The sequence below is a fragment of the Ictidomys tridecemlineatus genome, chromosome 5, assembly GCF_052094955.1.
Source record: "Ictidomys tridecemlineatus isolate mIctTri1 chromosome 5, mIctTri1.hap1, whole genome shotgun sequence".
In the NCBI taxonomy this organism is placed as follows: domain Eukaryota; kingdom Metazoa; phylum Chordata; class Mammalia; order Rodentia; family Sciuridae; genus Ictidomys; species Ictidomys tridecemlineatus.
Genome location: NC_135481.1, coordinates 135,361,301 through 135,383,606, shown reverse-complemented (window position 1 = coordinate 135,383,606; position 22,306 = coordinate 135,361,301). Strand labels below are relative to the sequence as shown.

The 22,306-nt window shown below is 42.4% G+C and overlaps 1 protein-coding gene across 4 annotated transcripts in view; it reads right to left on the bottom strand.

Annotated features, from left to right (window-relative positions):
• Positions 1–1,129: 1,129 nt before the first annotated feature.
• Crtc3 (CREB regulated transcription coactivator 3) overlaps positions 1,130–22,306 on the bottom strand; it is a 108,795-nt gene continuing 87,618 nt past the window's right edge. For all 4 annotated transcript variants that reach the window (XM_078051145.1, XM_078051146.1, XM_078051149.1 and 1 more), the window contains 6 exons: positions 16,786–17,003; positions 12,361–12,659; positions 7,663–7,863; positions 7,493–7,573; positions 5,424–5,526; positions 1,130–4,565 (listed from right to left, as the gene is read on the bottom strand). In XM_078051145.1, the coding sequence (XP_077907271.1) occupies positions 4,357–4,565; positions 5,424–5,526; positions 7,493–7,573; positions 7,663–7,863; positions 12,361–12,659; positions 16,786–17,003 (1,111 nt within the window). In that variant the 3' untranslated portion in view covers positions 1,130–4,356. The remainder of the gene's footprint in view (positions 4,566–5,423; positions 5,527–7,492; positions 7,574–7,662; positions 7,864–12,360; positions 12,660–16,785; positions 17,004–22,306) is intronic.

The following is a 22,306-nucleotide window of genomic DNA, read 5'->3' as shown; positions in this document are numbered from 1 at the left end:
TCTTCCAGGAAAGGAAGGAAACAGCTTGTGGTCTGAAGAGAAGCTGAGGTGAGGACAGGGCTGTTTTCTGTTTTAGGAAGGAGGAGACTGAGACATATTTAAGGGCTAGAGGGAAAGAGCTCTTGGAGAGGGCTAGGTAGAAGTCCTGGGAGAGGGAGGGGCAGCATGTCCTTGGAGGAAGATCAGATCAATGGTGAGAAACGAAAACATTGGTTAGGCAGAGGGATGAGGGGAGGAAGAAGTACAGTGGGGATAGGTTTGAGTAAGTTTATAGAGGAGAGGGAACCAAATGGGGAGCAGGCAGGAGGTGGGAAAGCTGGGCCTGCTTGGAGAGGACTTGCAGTGTTTGATGAAGGCCTGGAGGAAGGGGCGGGGTGCAGGTGCCTCAGTGGGCAGGAGATTGGATTAGTGGGAAGAGTGGGATTGCTGAGTTTTTCTGCAGGGAAAGTCCAAGGTATGGTGGGTCAGAGTAGGAGGTGGGTCCTGAGGGCATAATGGAAACCATTATAACCCAGTGGACCCCACTGGGAACAGGGAGGGGAGTCCGAAGAGGACAAACTAAGAGGAATAAGGGACAGAATTCACAGTAGGATCAACAAATGAGGTATGTGTGGGGACTAAAGCAGAAATGGGAGCCTGGGGAATTTAGGTCAGGGGTGGGATTTCATTTATTTATTTTTTAGTTGTTGATGGACACAATACCTTTATTTTTGTGTGTGTGTGGTGCTGAGGCTTAAACCCAGTGCCTTCTACACACAAGGCAAGCTCTACTACTGAGCTACAACCCCAGCTCCAGGGTAGGATTTCTGAGTAAGGCTTCAGGAATCACCTTTACAACCAGTGCCAGGCATGGCTAAGGCAGAAACTCTGAAGGAAATGAGGCTATCTGACCGGGGATGGCAGGCAGGATGGGCAGAAAGTGTGGGGAAGATGGGTCCAGCCAGGTCCAGGTCAGAGCAGCTGGAGAAGAAGGGGAAAGACTTCCAGTAGAAGAAGGAGGGAGGCAGAAGTCTGAGCCACCTCCAGGGTGCCCTCTGTCCTTGGCACCCAGTTTCAAAGGAATGAGAATGTGTCATGTGAGAAGCTTCATACCAATTCACAGCATCTGAGGCAGGAGAAAAACACCAAATGCAGATACAACCTTATTGTGCTGCTTTTAATTACGAAAGATGTAAAATGATGCATTATAAAACTTGAAAGCTATTTTATACAAATTCCAATCTTTAAATATCATTTAACAATGGGCCCTGGGATCCAGGACACTGGCAGGAAGTCTGATTAGCTGCTGTGATGGTCCCATCCATGAAGAAATGGAGACACACTAGGAACCACCTGTGCATAAATCAGAGGAGCCACCAAGGGTTAGAACCGAAAATGTCTTCAAATATGCGCATGGACTTGGATACACAACATTTCAGCTCAGGTAATATACAGTAGACTTAGGAGAAAGGAAATAGGACAAAGGAGAATTGATTTTTGTTGTTGTTGTTTTTTGGGTGTAGTGCTGGGGATTGAACCCAGGGCCTTGTGCATGCAAGACAAGCACTCTACCAACTGAGCTATATCCCCAACCCAGAACTGATGATGATCTTGATCTGACCAAGAAAATTTTTCTCCTAACACCATATGTCCTAAAAACCACAACCATACAGAAATTAAAAATGGTAACAAATAGGTTTTTAGTACTATGATTTTTAACTGCTAGTAAATGAGAGTAGTATGATTGATGTCTTGTGACAAAACTAAATATTCAAAAATAGTTGTTTTGTTTTTTTTCTGAAGTCTATAGCTATTTCCAATGCTAAGGACCAAGGCTGGCTTGTTACAAAGGCAGCAGTGAGTGCAGGCTTACATGCTGAGGGGCAGGTAACACTGTCCCCGGTGTCCCTAATACCATCTAGGTAAGGCGGGCTTTATAATGCCCAGAATCTTTTCACAAGAAAAGACCAGACTGATGGAGCTAAGGGCAGATTTAATTCAGTGCTAAACCACATTGTCCTCATTACTGACTTCCCCTGGGTGTCTACACTTCTACAGTAACCTAGAAAATGTCCCAGGGGCAGTGCAACTCATCCTGTGGGTCTTGGGGTCTCTGTTGCAAGGCAGGGCTGCTGTGTAACGTGAACTAGGACTCTGATGCCATGACTCCCATGAGTAAGGTACTATGCAAAGAGCGGATTACGTTGGGACCCCCCTTTCCTCAAATAACATACTCTTATGACATCTGTACCATTCTCTGTCTGAAAGGCAAGATCTGATTTGGGGGCCTTTGACGTAGGAGCTGGCTTCTATTAGCACACTGGGGTTTTGGGTAGCTTTACAACTGGAAGGCACTTTTAACAAAAAGTTACCCCCCTCTGAGATCTACATAAAGGGATTTGAAAGTTTAATTGGGAATAAGGCTTGCCAGGGGAGGCCAAGAGCCCCTTCCTGAAGCAGAAATCAGGCAAGGAAGACTTGGTTGGTTTCCTAATTTAACAGCAGATTCAGGGAAAATGGTAAAAACAAGAATTCTTGGGTTCCAAAGGTAGGTGGAGTGAAGGCACCATCAGGGTTGTTTGAAAAATCAGAGATAAGGCCAAGGATTGAGGTCTGGAGAGCCTCCCAGCCAGGGTCCTCTACCAGACTCTTCTTGCCATAGGCACAGAGGTGTCAGATTCAGACCCTCCTTGTGTAGTCTTAATTCTTCGGGTGGGAGCAGTCCAAGCAAAGGTTCTAGCATCTTATCCCTCCTCCAGGGCTCTCTTCCTCCCCATGCTGTCTTCTCATTGCTTAGCTCTTCCCTTTCAGTGCTCTGTGGGCAACGTCATGTTTTCCATTCAGGGGCTAAGTTAGAGGAGGCAGATGGAAATATGATCAAACCATTTTATGATAAGGTATTAATGAATAACCATGAACCAAAATTTCATTTACTATAAAATTACTTCTTCTACCTCAAAGCATGTTTGAAGTCATTTACAGAAAAGCATGGATCTGAGAGGGAAGATCTTTTGAGGTGGAGGCCTAGTCAGGATCCCTTAGGTACCAGCACTTGGGGGCCTTGCCACCTATCTGCTATGGAGCATGATCCCAAGTCTAGTGGTAGATTTGGTCACCTAGTGTTAAAAGCGTATTAAAGTGCATGCTTAATTTAAGCACAGGCACAAGCATTAGAACAGCTAAAGCTCTGAGAAGATTTGGTAGGGAGTGGGATAGCTATAGATTAGACTGCCTTACAGCATGGCAGATCTGTTCATTCATTCATTCATTCATTCATGCACACGAACACACATGTGTGTATTCAATACACAGTCATGAGGCACTTATTCCATGCCAGGCACTTTTTGGGTACTATGGGTTAAATAAGGAATAAGGCACAGCCCCTGCCCTCTAGGAGCTTATGGTCTAGACCCACAGAGAAGCCACTCTGGGGAGGACAGGGAAATTCAGTTGCTGGGTGAGTGAAAGAACCTCCATTTGCTCCTTCCAGTTGGTGTGTAGGGAGAACTGTGCTTGTCTGGAGTTTGTCTGGAGGTCATCCTGTGTCTGAGATACCTACAGTCCCCTCTCTTTCTTGCCCAGTCTCCAGGAAGGAGCATGTTCTACTCAGGCTCATCCATTACCAGGAATCTTTTTTCAGTGATTGAATAAAATAGTCTTCCTTTTCCTCCTGTCCATGAGGAAAAAGTGTATTGAAGCAGCAGTAAAGAGATTACAAACTGGGATAAAAAAACTAGCAGTTGGTTTGCTGAACTCAAGCCTGTCCTTGGACTTGTGGTTAAACTTCTTCATATTATAAGTAAGGCATCTGAGAGAAACATGGCTCTTGCCTAAGCCCTGGAATGTCCTCTAGCTGGAGGGTGCCTGGCCTTAACAGCCAGATGGAAGAGGGCATTGTGGTGCTTTGGTACCGTTGCACAATGCTGAGCCAATGCTATGGGCCCACAGCTTCTGCCTGCCTCCGGTGTCTTCAGTCCCATGTCCTGTCTTCAGTGTTGATTGAGATCAGTGGTTCTGAGCACTACATGACACTACTGAGGCCTCCCATTACATGATATTTTCTACTTTTACGTATTGACCAACTAAACGGCCAATAAAAAGATGGAGGGGTCACAGGATGAGCTTTCCAGTTCATTGGAAGCTCTAAAGCAGCCTGTCTGCAGCAGCACAACTTGTGCCACAGGCTTTGGAGGCAGGATATAGCTGTGTCTAGAAAAAGCCATGGAGTCTGAAACTGAACCTCAGCTGAAAGCCTGAAACCATGGGGTTGATTCCTTCCATGTCGAGATAACTAAAGTCCAGGGTGTTCATTGGCTCCATTTCTATTTTGCTTTGTTTTGGCTGTTTCAGGGATTTTCCTGTTCTGGTGCTTTCTGCTCAGAGTCGGTCAGCTCGAAATGTCTCTTCCACAGAGGGGTCCAGCAGACCCATGCTGGAGTCACTCAACATGCTGAGTCCATCCAGGCTCAGGGGTTCAATTTGGAGCTCCTCTTCCAATGGAAATGGGGTGTCCACATTCAGGTTGACCTCAGGCATGCCTGCTAGCGCACTGCTCAGGTCTTTGAACAGGCTGGTGCTTGAATCTTCTGCAAGGAGCAGCGAGAGAGGAAAAGAGTGCTGTTTAGGAGGCGTGAAAGCCCCATGCTACTAGGAGAAGAACTGAAAATAATCCCCAAAATGTTATCCTACCAACTTCCCAGCTAGGACATTAAACACCCATGTACCCATCATTTATAGGACCACACCTCTTGCCCTAGAATCAACATTCTTTGTTTTGGTACTAGGAATTGAATCCAAGTTGCACTATTACTGAACTAATCCCCAGTCCTTTATATTTTATTGGAAACAAGGTCTAAATTGGCCTCAAACTTGCAATCCCCTGCCTTGGAATTACAGGTATATGTCACTATACCCAGCTTGGAATTGACATTCTTCTTCTTCTTTTTTTTTTTTTTTTTTGGTACTGTGGATTGAACTCAGGGGCACTCAACCACTAAGTCATATCCCCAGTCCCCTTTTTTGTATTTTATTTAGAGATAGGGTCTCGCTGAGTTGCTTAGGGCCTCACTAAGTTATGGAGGCTGGCTTTGAATTTGTGATCCTTCTGCCTCAGCCTCCCAAGTTGCTGGGATTACAGATGTGCACCAATGCACCCAGCTCGGAATTTACATTCTCAACAGTTCCACAACTGGCAATTTTTGCAGTTTTCTCCTTTACAAGGGTTGTCAATCAGCTGAGACTACATATTTCTGAAAAGTTTTGAACAGTAGGCCCTTTTCCTACTCTCTCACAAGGTCTGGGGTTGCACACTTGCATCTCCAAAAGTAAAGCTGGGCCAGGGGATTTTTGTTTTTTGCTTTATCTAATGTTAAATGGCTTAAACTATCTGTAAAAACACAGCAAAGTGAAATCAGTGTAGAAGCTGAGGGGTGGTTCACACTCACCTGTCAGGATTGTGTTGGGGAAGTTCCCGCAGTTGGAATATAGGTTAGGTCTCAAATGAAATGACTCCGGTTGTTCTCGATGACTTTGTTGCACCAGGGGCACCTGGAAGCATCAAAGGTCACGTTGTAAGGAAGAATCTCTGCTTCTCTGAGAGAGGGAACAGTGTGATGTGCTCCCAGAACAGCACCAGGCATGCAAACTGACTCATAGTCCTTCTTTCTAGGATCCCAGAGCGCTCTGCTGACATCCTAATTAATGTAGGCATACTATTTTTTTTTAACAATAACTTTATTTATTTATTTATTTGGTGTTGAGGATCAAACCCAGTGCCTCACGTGTGCTAGTCAAATGCTCTACCACTGAACCATAACCCAAGCCCAAAGGCAGACTATTCTTGTCAGGTAGGCAGACCCTGCAGTGGTGGATGGATTCCTGAGGCCCACATTGTGGGTGACTTATTCCTAACCACAACTGCCCAGCCCATTATGTAATCCCAAGAGATACCAACAGTCATGGTTTCTGCAGCACCTCTGGGTCTCAGACACCCCTTCTCTTCATCCTAACAAAGGCTTTTGCAAACTGCCATTGGTGGAAACCCTTCAAAAGCTTCATCTGTAACCAAGGAAGTAATGTTCTCCTTATCTCACTGGGTTCTGGAAAAATGAGAAAATGAAAGCCTTTCCCTTTAACATGGAGAAGGAGGAACCTTAGGCCATTGCCTCTCTATGATAAAACCTCTGTGAGGATTGGTTAAAATTAGGATCTATTTTAGGTACCTTTCCTAAAATTAATTTTCCAAATCATTTCTTAAAATGTCTCAAAAGGAGTTTCCATCGTTTCAGGAAAATGTTGATTCTTACCTATACTGAAATGGACTGTTTAGAAAACAGGGAGACAGAGTTGGGGTGTAGTGCAATGGTAGAGCACTTTCTTGGCCCTGGAGTCAATCCCTAGAACCATCAACATAACCAACAAACCCCCAAAACAGAAAGGCAGGGTCTACTGGTTCTTTCCAGACTTCACCATGGCCTACCTGGGAAATAGCTATCTTTGTTTTATTAAGTTCTGGAAACTGCTTAACTCTTCCTTTACTCCTTAATCCATCCTGGAGCCTAGCCTGATCCATACTTTCTGAACATTAAAAAATCTAGGAATACTAAAAATGATTATGGAGAGGGGCTGGGATTGTGGCTCAGCGGTACAACGCTCGCCTAGCATGGACGGGACCTGGGTTTGATCCTCAGCACAACATAAAAATAAAGGCATTGTGTTGTGTCTATCTACACCTAAAAAAAAAAAATGTTCACTGAGAGGGAGAGTCAAAAAAGTGGCTGAAGCGGGGTTGTGGCTCAGTGGTATAGTGCACATGTGAGGCCCTGGGTTCGATCCTCAGTACCACATAAAAATAAATAAAATAAAGATAGTGTATCCATTTATAACTATAAAAAAACCAATTTTTTTTTAAAAAAGTGGCTGAATAAAAACATCTTACAGAGGAACTATCCCCCACGCCATCCCTGGACTGGGCTTGCCTAATGTGGTCACTTACAGTGCTGGGTGTTCCAATCAGGCCTGTAGGCACATTGCTGTGCCACTTTCTAAGTCTATTATTGGAGCCAGGTGCTGCCTCTCCTTGTGCCTCAATTTCCTCTACATGAGATCAATCAGTAGCTATGGTCCTTTCCAGTATTACTGATTCAATAACCCTGCTGTGACTACAGTGTAATCAAGTCTCTGGAACTTGAACTTGGTTTTTTTTTTTTTTTCTTTTCCTGTGGAGCTAGAGATAGAATCCAGAGCCCTGCAAATGCTAGAAAAGGACCCTACCACCGAGCTACATCCCTAAGTCTCTGGCACTTGTTCCTCTGCTGAGTCCTGACACTGAAAAAGTAGTCAGCATCAGCATTCTACGGTGAGGGAAGGTTCCAGAGTCTTGTAGCCACAGAACATATCTGAAACCAGGGAAAGCAAGTATCACATTTATTTGGTTGTGGGGTCTACACATCGGATAGCCTAAATCATGCCATTTATGTACCAAGGAAGGGAGATGCAGGGTGTGATCACATACCTGTTGAGGAAAGGCTGAGCCTGGCCTCACAGACTGCTGGTCAAAGCCCACATCTGGGAAGAAGTTGGTCAAAGACGAGCCCTTCAGGGAATAAGGAGGTGACCATTTAGCTTGGAACTCAGAACAAAATACTCATTCCCTCCTCACCAATATTTCTGGCAAGGACTTACCTGGGACGTGAGAAGCTGGAAGTCTGATTGTGGCAGGGATGAGGCTGCCTGGGGCTGCTGGGCAGGGGGCTCTTGAGTGTGGGGCTGCTGTAGGAGAGGCTGGGTGAGCTCCTGGGGTGTGGGGTAAGGGGGTGGTGGGGATACTTGAGCTTGAGCTTCTGTGGGCAAGAAGGAAAGTGGGCTTCGCTCTGAGGACACCATCTAGAAAACACACAGACAAACAATGGCTTGAATTAGCTTCTGAGTTCTAGCAGTCAGTCCTTTGGGATTAGGAAATGTCAAGATGAGAGAAAAGTCTAAGATTGTCCTCACATAGCATTCTATGCCCTGCTGTGAAAAGCCTGTTCCTGATCCCTCAAGTATAACATCAACTGTTTTTTTTTAAGGTGATAGGGTACATGTGTGGGCTTCACACGTATAAGCAAGCACTGTATCATGGAGTAAATTCCCAGTCTTCCAAGTGTAACTCAAATCTTGCTTCTCCACAAAGCATTACCCATTCAATGACATTTCTATTGTCTTAAAAGATAAATAAGAAAGAATACAGCGAATTTAACCAATTTTCTCTTTGCTTTCTCTATGAAAATTATGTTTTGTATTTAATGCTACCTTCTAGTTGAAGATAGAAGGTTGAAAAAGGCACTTAGCTAAGCTGTCTTCCAAACCCCTACTAAGTCAAAACTAAACAATAAACATTAAACATCAACAAAACAATAATAAACAACACTAACATGATAAATAACACAGGAGAGAAGAAAATGGCAAGAAAATCTGGAAAACAGCTGAGTGAGAAAGTCAAATGCTGAGTTGGCAGTGGGGAAAAAAGTGAGAGTTGATTTAATTTACATCACCAAATTCTTGAACAGCTCTGGAGCTGGGGACAGCAGGAAGCAGGAGGTGAAGCTCTGCCAGGAGGGTCTGGACAAAATTTCTATAAGGGGCAGAACTCTCACCTTACAGCCCCCCACCATGGCCTTCCTGCCACTTGCTAGGAGATTGGAGGGCTGGCCTCTGGAGAGATTGAGGGTAGGGGACCCTAGAAGGTGAGGCTTTCTACTAAAAACACAGGGATTGAGAAACATCTCACCATCAGATCTTGAAACCTGTGCCTTCCTTTCCCAGATCGGTCCTCAGGATGCTAGAATCTAGACATGCCCTCGTGTCACCAGCTAAGAGAAAACCCAAAACTTAAGACATCAGAAGTTCCCCAGGGAAATGGCTGAGTTGGACCTCTCTATGATAAGGCACAATCAAGCTTACCCATCTACACATAGCTGCCAATCAGCTTTTCTGTGCCATGTCCTTAACCATGAGCAGAGCCCAATAACTATAAGGCCATGAGAGAAGCAACTGGAATGACAGAGACCAAGGTAGATACAGAGGGAGAGAAACCTAGGGAGACCTATTCAGGAGAAGTGGTTATGAAGAAACAAAATCATCACTGTCATATTTAAGTTATTAAAAAATCCTTATCTGTTAAAGACATATATATTGAAATATTTTTTTTTAAAGAGAGATTGAGAGAGGGAGAGAGAGAGAGAGAGAGAGAAGTTTAATATTTATTTTTTAGTTTTTGGCGGACACAACATCTTTGTTTGTATGTGGTGCTGAGGATCAAACCCGGGCCGCACACATGCCAGGCGAGCACGTTACCGCTTGAGCCACATCCCCAACCCCTATATTGAAATATTTATGATGTATGCCTATATACATTTTTGGGGGTAGTTCTGGGGTTTGAGCCCAGGGGCACTCTACCACTGAGCAACATCCCCAGTCCTTCTTTTTTTTAAATATTTTGGTTTTAGTTGGAGATGGACACACAATATCACAATATCTTTATTTATTTGTATGTGGTGCTGAGGATCGAACCCAGTGCTTTCTACATGCTAGGCAAGTGCAATACCGCTGAGTTACAATCTCAGCCTCACATTCTCAGCCCTTTTTACATTTTTATGTTGAGATACTGTCTTACAAAGTTGCCAAGGTTGGCCTTGAATTTGTTGTCCTCCTGACTCAACCTCCTGAGTCTCTGGGATTGTAGAGTTCTGTGTCTGGCTCTATATCTATTTTTTTTTTTAAACAGAGATGTTGATAAAACAAGATAATAATGTTGACTGAGGCTGGATGACGAGTATAGGAGGATTCATTATATTAAGTTCTCTACTTATATGCAATTTGGAAAACAATCCCATCATAAAAAATAAAAGAAACTGAAACAAAACTACCACTAAAAACCTCAAAGACATGAAAGATGATGTTGCATTCATAGAACAGGTTATGATGCTATATATAAAAAAGGAACATTCAGAGAACAAAAAAGAACTCTTGTGAATTTAAAAATGAAAGCAGAAATGAAGAACGAGTATTAAGAAACTCTTCCAGAAAGCAGAGCAAAACAAAAATGTAAGAATGTAAGGGGGAAAAAAAGGAAAGAAAAGAAAAAGGGGGGAGGAGAGAGAAGAAAATATAAGGAGGAAAATGAAGTGTGATAGTCATACAATAGGAGTTCTAGACAGAACAGAAAACTAAAGGAAAGAAATAATTGAAAAAATAACTAAAGAAAATTTTCCAGAAATAAATATTTCCAGACTAAAGTAACCTGACAAACACTTAGTCTCATGCATGCCACAATATCTTGAAGTTTTAGAGCACTGAGGACAAAAGACCTGGCAGGGGAGGAAAAAAAGGAAATTTGAAGTATTAAGACTCAGAGTGGAATTAGTAACTCTCAGTAGCAACTCTAAATAAAAACTGAACAGCAATGAATCAACAACTTCAAAATTCCAGGGGAAAACTATTTCAAATTCAGAATTCTATATCCAACCAAATTAATTAAATGTCAAGCAGAATAAAGTTTTTTTTTTTCTTTTTGGTACCAGGGATTGTACTTGGGGCACTTGACTACTGAGCCATATCCCCAGCCCTATTTTGTATTTTATTTACAGACAGAATCTCACTGAGTTTCTGAGGCTGGCTTTCAACTTGTAACCCTCCTGCCTCAGCTTCCTGAGCTGCTGGGATTACAGGCGTGAGTCACTGCGCCCCAGCAAAATAAAGACATTTTAAGTTAGGCAAAGTCACATGCACTCTTTCTTATAAAGCTAATAGAGGATTTACTTTTAAATTTTTTGAGAGGAGAGTCACTTAACTGCAAGAATTTGGAGCTGAATTAGTAATGCATACACAGAAAACCAGACTAACAACAATAATAAGTCATATATTTATTAACCCCCAAAGGAAAAGGAAATGTTCATTTTATTTCATAGTATACTATATGGTTTGGTTCTGACTACATTAGAAACACTAAACACTGAGTATTATTTTAACCATAGTTATAATAAATGAGAAGGGTAAGTAGTGTGTGTGTTGGGGGAAGATGAGGTTGTAAGAGAGTTGAAAGAGAACTAAGTCCTAATCTTTAAGAGTAAAATGTCACTAGATAATACCTAACACCAAAAATTTAGAACAAAATAAGGATGAAATAACATGGTCATACCAAAGAGATTAGCTAATATGGTTGAAAGTAGTAATTTTAAGCAGCCATCTCTAAGCAGTGAAAAATATAGTTAATGGGAAAGGAGAAAAGACAGCTGTTATTTCATAACAAGTTCTTTAAAACTATTTGCCTTTTAAATCATGGGCATGAATAATATCACTTTAAAAAATCTAAATATTAATCAAATGAAAGCAGTAAGAAGATTACCTTTATGTCCTAGAAAATAATCTTGCAAAATAAGACTAAAGGCAATCCAATAACAAGCACAGAATCTTCAAAAAACAGTTACAAAACAGCCTCTTTCCTTCCTTAAAATGGGATTACTCATATAGTCAAGGTCCCATAGCCAGTAACTGGTAAAGAGTGACTAATATGATCTTCTAACTTCTTCCCGTGTATTCTATCAACTCCTCCTTGCTAAACCATTATTCATTTACAGTGAAGTGGTGAGTAGTTAATGATGTTATAATGTATCTAAGGTGTGACCAATAGGTTAAAAATATATTCATTGATGGTTACCGTAAGGAGAACCACCCTAAGAGTTTAGAAAGAAAACAAAGTCAACAGTCAAAATGTGACATTTCAACTCCTGTATTTCTATAACAGGCTGTGACTTCAAAATGTGCCTCTTTCTAAACAGACTTTTTTTAGTCCTTTTATAGAGCTGTAGTCCTCACTACATCTAGTATTTCACGAACAATAAAAGTATTGTTTCTTAAAATCTGTAGTTGTAATTAGGGAAGAGGTCTAATCCCATATTGAAGCTTCAGGAAGGTTTTAAGTGTTTTCATTGGCTCTCCCCTGTGGCTTAATGTATTTATACAGTCAATAATTGATTTTCCATACCAAATTTGAAATCCTAACCTGGTTTCCTTTAGCTGTCTCAGACATATCTGGACTGTATTCTCTATACCTTACCCTTTCCCTAACACAAAATTCATGAGTTAGTAACTGAAAATTGTTCAATATATGCTTAGGAGTAATCAACACAGTAAATCTGCTATTATACAGTCATTAATGCCTTCTGAATTATTCACACTTGTGTTCTCTCTCCTTTCACATATAAGAATGAACTGTGCATTTGAGATCTCATGGATGCTTGGACCTAATCCAAAATTGCCTAGAGAAAGCAAGCAGCTCCTAGATACTTCAGCCTGTTGTGCTGTAGTTTGTCTCTCTCTTTTTTTTTTTTTTTTTTTTACCTGGGAGGCAGGATATGGGTTCAGTGGGCTGGTTGAAGAGAGCTGTCTGCTGAAACCTTGATGTGCTTCAGGGCCAGGAGAAAGTGTGAGAGGGCTGACGGGAGGCTGCCTGCGCCGAGAAGGGCCACTTAGGTTTGTGGTGGGGAGAGATGGGTTGCTAAGGGAAAATAATCGGAGCGAAGGGTGAAGAGCAGACGCGTTGGCAACTGATGTCTGTGGGTGGCTATTTAGGGAAGAGGAAAGCGCGATCTTATTGAGCGTGGCTTGAATGGAGGGGTTACTCCGAGAACTCTGGAGACCTGGAAGACAACAAATTCACAAGTTACTTGTTGTAATTTCAGACTAAATCTTTTGTTTTCCAAAGATGAAAGTTTTCTTCCCACTCTCTAGGTGTGATGATAATTTTGAACGTGATGACATTATATTACCAGAAATGTTTCAGATGTACCAATGACAAGGAAAAAATGCACCCATAGTTAAGAGGGTGCTTATCTAGCATGAGCAAGAAGAGAATTTTTCCAAAGAGGAATGAGACCTTGCAAACAACTGCTAGGAGAGCAAGACTAGGTAAGGAGACGGGGTCGGAGGTGAAGGTTCAGTGTGCTTAGCTCCAATCTAGGGCCTGGAGACTAGAGCTGTACAACAAATGCTGTTTAGAGTCCTTAAATGCCTCTGTCTTGGGCACACTCCCTGGATCTTCTGCTGCCTTTGGATAACTTCCTTTCACTGAAAGCTGTGGCTCTCAAGAAGTCTCCCCATTGCTCTCAGGAGTCAGGAAGGGACACTCCCCCATATCTCCCTTTCTAGGGTCTCTCTCTCTGTTTTTCAGGCTCCTGGGAAATTGTTCGTCATAGTCTGTTCCAATTCAGGGAAAGGAAAGTTTTGCTGGTCCTGTGTTTCTTTTTTCAGGGAGGGCGAATCTTAGCATGAACAAGGCAGTTTGGGAAAAGTGTTTCCATAGCACAGGCTGCTAGTCATGAGCTCCATAAAATCAGAGACCCTGTCCTATGCCCTGCTGGCTCCTTAGCACCTGGCAGGGCTCTAGTCTGGAGCAGTTTCACTCCATGAATGAAAAATGCCACTGTTGCTGCATATATCTCAACTGGCAATATCTATGTTTTAAGCTTCAGCCCATCATTCTTGTGCCAGTAGTTGAGGTGACCAGAACTGTGTGTTGTTTTGTGTTGGTAAAAAGTGAAGTGTTTGATAAAAGTTGGAAATGAACTCAGGCATTTTAGCTGGCAAAATTATTTTTTAAAGATAGGAATTTGACTATGATAAAATCCAGGTCATTATTCCACCACTCAACAATGCATGAAAAGGTCACAGATTGGGTTAGCTCAGGTAATAATTAGAGCTAAAGATTTGAATTTATATTTTAAAAACTAGTCATTTAGAAAAAAGCTCAAACATCTTTTAAAAATGTGTACCATGCATTTAAAATATTTTTAAAATTTTTATTTGTTCTTTTTTTATAAAATTTTTTTAGTTGTAGATGGACACAATATCTTTGTTTTATTTATTTACTTTTATGTGGTGCTGAGGATCGAACCCAATGCCTCACGCATGGGAGGCAAGTGCTCTACAATGGAGCTACAATCCCAACCCTATTTGTTCTTTTTAGTTATATATGACAGTAGAATCTATTTTGATGTTTACACAAACATGGAATATCTTATTCTAATTAGGATCCAAGTCTTGTGGATGTACATGATGGTGAGATTCACTGTGGTGTGTTCACTGTGGTATACCATGCATTTTAAGGAGTATATAGAAACTATAACAATTTGACATTAGTTCTGTTGTGTTCTGGAAAAAAAAATAATGCTTTTTCTTTTTTCTTTTTTTGGTAGTGGGGATTGAACCCAGGGGTGCCTTACCACTGAGCTACATCCCTAGTCATTTTATTTTGAAACAGGGTCTTGTTAAGTTGCTGAAGCTGGCCTTGAACTTTTGATTCTCCTGCCTCGGCCTCCTAAGTCGCTGGGATGACATGATACTTTTTCTGAGGATAACAGCCTATGATTAAACATGAGATTTTCAGCTTGAAGCAAAGCATCAAAACTTATTCTAAAAAACTCCAGCTTCCTCAAAACCCAGGGCAATTATGGGTGATGTTGTTGCTTTATTTCCATGACCCTGGATATCCTTGTTCACTGAGAATTCACCTCAAAATAATTTCTTAATCCACAAATCCTAAAGATTTTGAGAGCTTCTATTACGAAATAAATTAAGTAACCTCAGAGCCCAGAGGTGGGGCTCTTTTCTTAAAAAAGCAGCATGGGGGCTGGGGTTGTGGCTCAGTGGCAGAGCGCTTGCCTAGCATGTGTGAGGCACTGGGTTCAATTCTCAGCACCATGTATCAATAAATAAAATAAAGGTCCATTGAAAACTAAAAAAAAAAAAATTCGGGCTGGGGATATAGTCAAGCGGTAGCGAGCTCGCCTGGCATGCATGCGGCTCTCCCTGGGTTTGATCCTCAGCACCACATACAAACAAAGATGTTGTGTCTGCTGAAAACTAAAAAATAAAATATTAAAAAGTTCTCTCTCTCTCTCTCTTTAAAAAAAAAAAAAGCAGCATGGGCCCCTCAGAACACATTCCCTGAAACACTCTGGATCTTTTTTTTTTAATTTATTTTTTAGTTAAACACAATATCTTTATTTATTTATTTATTTTTATGTGGTGCTGAGGATCAAACCCAGGGCCTCGCATGTGCTAGGCGAGTGCTCTACCGCTGAGCCACAACCCCAGCCCCGTACTCTGGATCTTAAGTAGTGCCAGGTGGCTTGGCCACTTAACTTTACATTAGATTTGCCCATACATGACTGACTTGATTTCTAAAAATTAAAACCCAGAATCAGTATATGAAAGACTTGTTTTCCCAGTACTGGAAATTAAACCCAGGAGTGCTCTACCACTGAGCTACATCCTTAGCCCTTTTTTTCCTTGCTTTAAAAAAAAAATTCTAATTTGTTATATATGACATCCTCAGCTCTTTTTACTTTTTATTTTGAGACAAGTCTGGCTAAGTTTCTGAGGCTGGCCTCAAACCTGCCATCTTCCTGCCTCAGTCTTCAGAGTTGCTGGGATTACAGGCATGTGCCACCACACTTGGCTCAAGACTCGTTTATTACTTTTTTTCAAGACTAACATTATTATTATTATTATTTATTTTTTAGTTTTCAGTGGACACAACATCTTTATTTCATTTTATATGGTGCTGAGGATCGAACCCAGTGCCCTGCGCATGCCAGGTGAACGTGTCACCACTTGAGCCATATCCCCAGCCCAAGATTAACTTATTATTAAAGATAATAAAATGATAACAAAAAACACCAAACAAAAGTAAAGGTGGTCTCTGAAATCAGTTCTGCAAACCTGAAATTATGTTGTACAACAGAGCATTGCTGCCACCATTAGAGAAGCTTCCAGGTTACTGCTCTGAAGAGGACCACTCTCATTTAAGTGGCAAGTTCTGATTTGCTTGATTAAGTCTCATTTTACTCAGAGCTGAAACCAGCAAACATTTCCTCCATCCAAACACCGTTGTGAAGGGTTCCTTTCAAATGGAACGTTACACAACTTATGGACCATTATGACCAGGGGCTGCACTGTACTGCTGAGAGTAGGAGGGGTTCAAATCTTCCCTAGACACTGACAAAAGTATCTGCAGGTTCTAGAAAATGTAGTCAGGTTTTGACAACAGGCCTGAGCTGTGGGCAACAACCCATGCAGTAATACCCAAGCCACATTATGGGCAGCATTTTAAAAAAATATTTATTTTTTAGTTTTAGGTGGACACAATATCTTTATTTTACATTTATGTGGTGCTGAGGATCAAATCCAGTGCCTTGTGCATGCTAGGCGAGCGCTCTACCACTGAGCCACAACCCCAGCCCTATGGGCAGCATTTTAATACAGCTAATGCCATATCTTTAAGCACTTCTAAAAATTTTGAACTGTAGATTTCTATTTAATATACACATACTGAGTATAAATAATTCTATCATATCCACTGTAAATTTTCTAAAATTCAAATACTCTCTTTTGAAATCCAAATAGAAATTGGAAGAATCAATAGAGATAGCTTAAATGATAAAACATCACCATACATTGATAAGAGATGCTAACATTTTCCAGCCAACGTAGAGTGGATGCTTATTTCTTGATTCCCAAATCTTCTTCCTTAAGACCACTTAATACATGGGTTTATGACAACAATGAAGAATGAGGTTCAGCAGAGCTACCCCAGAGCTTATCAAATAGAGCAGAAATAGAACCTCCAAAGCAAATTGTCAACAGGGAGGCACACTACCACCACTCATTCAAAGATGCATGGAACAGATACTACATAGCTAGGGATACAAGGGATTAAGCACCAAGGAGAACAACCAAGGTCTTTCCTAAGCAGGGAATACTTACCAGAGGAGCTTCTTATCCCCAGGTGAGTCATAGCAGCTGGGAGGTTGCCCACACTATTCCCCACACTCATACTACCAAAGAGGTTGTCACTGGTATCCAGGGAGGCAGGCAGGGGCACCGAGTAATGGAGGTTGGTTAGATCTGGCAATGACCCTCCAGTGTTCAGGGTCCCCAGAAAGGGTGAGAGGCCTATGTTTTGGCCGTTATGTGGGAAAGCACTAGAAAAAAAGAAAAGAAAGGTAAGTATTAATTTCTGCAATGCATTTGGCTGTTGTCAAATAAGAACAGTGGCTATCAAAGATCAAAGTCCTAGAGTAGGCTTTGCCTCTCCCTTGTTTCGAGAACTGGAACTGCAGGATTAATCTCTCTGAAATACAATTTCCTTACCTATTAAACAGGAGTAATGATGTCACCTATGCCTACTGTACAGGAATATTTTAAAGACCAGACTAAATTATGGATGAAAAAGCATTTTGAAAATTTTAGGCTACTATATAATTTTTTTTTAAAGAGAGAGGAGAGAGAGAGAGAGAGAGAGGGAGAGAGAATTTTTTTATTTTTTTTTAAGAGAGTGAGAGAGGAGAGAGAGGAGTGAGAGAGAGAGAGAATTTTTTTTTAAATATTTATTTTTTAGTTCTCGGCGGACACAACATCTTTGTTGGTATGTGGTGCTGAGGATCGAACCCGGGCCGCACGCATGCCAGGCGAGCGCACTACCGCTTGAGCCACATCCCCAGCCCTACTATATAAAATATGAGGCACTACTTTATATTTATAGTTATTTTTATTAGATTTATAAATCATTTATAAATTGTCTTTCCTACCTCTTCCCATTACCCCCGCCAAAAAAAAAAAAAAAAAAAATCTATGAGCAACAAGTGACACTGGGAGCATGAAAGCATGTGTTGTCAGTGTCAGGATGGGTTATGGAGATGAAGGCTTTGCCAAGAACATGACATAGTGTGTTCATGGAACTGCAACTGCAAGGAGCTTGGCATGGCTGAGGTGTCAAATGTCAGGGCAGAGTACAGGGAAGGGAGGGTAGCAGGAGATGGAGTGAAGAAGCAGGTAGGTGGAAAAACAAGATATACTGTTTCAATTATAGTTTTCACAAACTTTAAAATGAGAAAAATCAGCCAGCATACCTGTAAATCCCAGCAATTTAGGAGGCTGAGGCAGGAGGACTACAAGTTTGAGGCCAGCCCCCAAAACTTAGCAAGACCCTGTCTTAAAATAAAATGGTTAGGGATGTAGCTGAGTGGTAGAGCACCCCTGGAGTCAATCCCCAACACACACACACACACACAAAGGAGTGAGAAAAACTTGTTGCCATCCATCATCCATCGACATTGGTTGTCTGGTGACTGTGTGTCAGGCACTGGGCTCAGTGCTAAAGGTACAATTATGAACAAGCAAGGTGCTGTATTCACAGTCAGGCCTGCCCCTAACATTTGCAGGCCTGGGGCAAGATTATAAATGGAGGCCAGCACACCATCTGTTCCAATTTGTAGAAGTTATAAATCAAATGAACAAACCCTTAAATGAACTTTGTTCTGTTTGTACCTTGACAAATAATACCTTCATAATAACCAGATTCAAATATAGACTTCTCCAACTTCTTAGTTCTCTGCACTAGAACACAGAGGGAGAGGCAGTCCCATCCTCAGACCACACCCCTCTCTTCCTGTCACAGCCCTGTTCTATGCCTCAGGGCACACATGTGGCTAGGATGGGGGTGGGGGGGCAGCCTCCACAGCCAAGCTCTGGCCACACTCTGCATCCCCCAATCATTCTGATTAGGGTGAGTGCTCTGTGGATCTCTGTGACCCCTTGGACTCCATTCCATGGGGGTGGGACCCTCTAAAAGGCAGGGCCTCCAGCCCTGTTCTGACAGGACCCTATTCTTGGTGTTCACACACTGGCAGGAGAAACAGAATGGTCAAGCAAGCAATTGTAACATGGTAGGAAGCATGCTGTGCCAGGTTTGAAGGGGGCCGGTACAACCAGGAGTTACAAATGAAAACTGGGAGCACAAAAGCATGTGTTGTCAGTGTCAGGATGGGTTATGGAGGTGAAGGCTTTGCCAAGGACATGACATACATAGTGTGTTCAAGGAACTGCAAGGAGCTTGGCATGGCTGAGATGTCAGATGTCAGGACAGAGTACAGGGAAGGGAAGGTAGCAGGAGATGGAGTAGAAGATAAAGGTGAGTAGGAAAACAGGAAGGAAGACTATGTACTGTCATGGTCTGGGTCAGGAACTATATAGCAATGAGGGAACCTAGGGCAAGCAAGAGAATGACACTGAGAAATTCTACTATGGTTATAAAGTGGAAGATGGCATAAGTGAGCAGAAAGAGTCAGGGAGAGAATGCTCCTGCAGTGGCCCAGGTCTGATCTGGGAAAAGAATGGTGTAATTGAAGAAGCTCTGGCCACACCCAGAAAGCCCTATCAGCCAGGAACCTGGGAAGGAGGACACTTCACTCAACACAGTGACATACAGTAGAGCACCAACCAGATACAACCACTGGCATTAGACCCTGTAAGAGACTCAGACAAAGGGAGAAAGCCATAAAGAACGTGGCGCAGTGTAATACAACTCAGCAGTAAAGTGACAGGCTGGTAGCACCTGGTGGAGGAGGCTTCCTGGAAGACTCTGAACTGAGTTTGCAGGCTAATCCAGGCAATCTAGGCAGAAAAATCACTCCAAGAAGACTTCACAGCATGGGCAAAAGCAGGGAGGCATGAAGCCAGCAGTGTGCCCTAGAAACTGTGAGGACTAGGCCACCACAAAGGGTCGAGTTTAGAAGGGGTAGATAGTGATGAGAGGTGAGATTGGAGGAGCAGGCCTTGAGCACCTGAGGCTGGAACTGAAAGCAGGACAAGAAGCCAGGGGAAGGCTGAGAGCAGAGGGGAGATGGATCTAGCCCTTTTTAGGGCAATGTGGCTAACAGACCTTGGGGGCAAGCACAGCCTGGAGGCAGAGACAAGCTGTGACAATGCTGAACAGTCACATGAGACATTACAACAGCATGGGGATGCAGAAGCAGGGATGGATTCTAAAGACATCTATAGAAGGTCAAGAATGGTCCCTGGGTTTCTGGCATGGGGACTGGTGGAAGATAGGGACTGGTCCCTAAGATAGGAACCCTGGAGGCGTACAAGTAGACCTGGTGTAAAGGTGGGGTATGCGTAATATGATTGCTATTTTAGGCACTTTTTTTGAGGTTTTTCATATAGTATGACATATAAGGGAACCTAGGGCAAGCTAGAGAATGACACTGAGAAATTCAGTGGGATGTCTCTCACTCAGTTAAGTTCTAGAGGCGGTAAATGACATCCTCAAGGGCAGTTCCATTAAAATAGTCGAGGTGGAAGCCAGGCCATGATTGGTTGAAGAGCAGATACTGGGGGCAGGAGGTGTGTAAATACTGGTTGTAAATATGGTGTGTGTGTGTGTGTGTGTAAATACTGGGGTTGTGGCTCAGCAGTACAGTGCTAGCCTAGCCTGAGTTCTATTCTCAGCACCACAGAAAAATAAATAAATAAAAATAAAGGTACTGTGTCCAACTATAACTAAAAAATAAATATTAAAGAAAAAAAGAGTAAATACTCAGGACTGGGCTATAGCTCAGTTGGTAGAGTGCCTGCCCCACATGCACAAGGCCCTGGGTTCAATCCCTAGAAACCCCTCCCACCCCTGCCACAAACATACAGTGAATATTCCTTTGAAAAGTGTGGAATAATAAAAAAATAAGCAAAAGGAAGATAAGTACAGGAAGGAGAGTGAGGGAGGGACAAGGAAAGAGAATGAGGGAGGGACAAGTAACTAATATGGAGTAAGTCAAATTCTATGCATGTGTGATTTTTGTCAAAATGAACTCAATATAACTTAATGCTCTAAAAAAATAAATTTGTCTAATGTGGGAGGCCATCCTTGCATGTGATTGAGTTACCTCCCTGGCTGGGTGTGAGGCGCTCAGACACTTTTCTATCTGTTAACAGCTTTCCCCACCCTTCTTGGGTCCGAGGGCTTGTCCATGTCAAGGCGTGCTTAACCACAGCCCCTGAAGATCCAAACGTCTCACCTGACCTTGGAACAATGATCCCCTTAATCTTCATTGGATGGAATTTTCCCTAGAATTTTTTGTTCTCCAATAAAAGTCCTCTCCCTGGCATGTTCTCTCTCACTGGCCTCTTCAGTAAACCTCACTACTTTAATGGGTAGCTAGAGGCTGGGGGTTCGAGGAGCCATCCTGGAGCTGGTTTAAAGGTAAATAGAGTCTGTGTCTTTAATTTAAACTCCCTTAGGATTTCCCACATAGCCGAACCTTCATATATATTGTCTGTGCTGGCCGTGGACTAAAGTCTAAGAATTCTGGGAAGCAGAAGGAAGAAGAGTGGAGATACCTCAGAAAGGCAAAGGGGATAAGGGTGGGGAAATAGAGAAAGCTATCCTTCTTGAATAGGAAGGACCTGTGTCCTGAGAGTAAAAAAGGAGGATGGTATTCCCTAGAGTCAGCAGTAACATTCTAAACAACTTCTTGTGGGGCATGGTGGCACATGCCTGTAATCCCAGTGACTTGGAAGGCTGAGGCAGGGGGATCGCAAGTAAGAGGACAGCCTCAGCAATTTAGCGATGCCCTAAGCAACTTAGGGAGATCCTGCTCAAAATAAAAAAATAAAAAGGGCTAGGGATGTAGCTCACTGGTTAAGTGGCCCTGGGTTCAATCTCTAGTACCAAAACCAAACCAAAACAAAAACCCAACTTCCCTGCAGATTAGAGGAAGAAAGACAAATGGTCAGTTTCCAAATATCGTTACTATCCATGAGAGTCATCAGTGGACCTGATAATAGGCAGGTAACGTTCTCCTGGCTCAAAACCCTCCAATGACTTTCATCTTCTCTGAGTAAAGTTCAGGCTAAGCCAGCCTCATTGTGTTCCACATCCAATCCTGCCTGTGGTCTGCCTGGAACCTTCTTCTCCTCACTTCATTCTAGATTATGGGCACATGTCATCCTACTAGAAAGTCCTTCCTTATCACTCATCATGGCCCATATCCTTATTTTTCTTTTTCTTCATTTTATTTCCCAACATATGACACACATACTATTGATGTGCTCATTTGTTTTTGCCTATCTTACTCCACAAGAACATTAGCTCCTTGTAAACAAGGACTTGATCTGCTTTGTTCATTGTTCTACCTGGCACCTGGAATTAGGAAGTCAATAAATATTGCATGAATAGGAGTCACTGAATGGAATGCTACCTCTAACAGAAGAGCAAGAAAGCAACTTTCTTTATCTAAGAAACACTGGCTTTAACACTTCAGGGTTAACACATCATAGCTCAGTTCCATGATATCGGCCTCCAGAGCCTGGAGTATCCATTTGTCTGAGGGTTTAGCCAAAACTGTTCTTGAGGAAAATCTTGGACCTCTCTGTGGACAGGTCCTGCAGCCCGGGTGGGCTGGTCTCCTTGTCCTGTTGGGTGCTTGGCAAGCTTTATGACTTTCTGAAG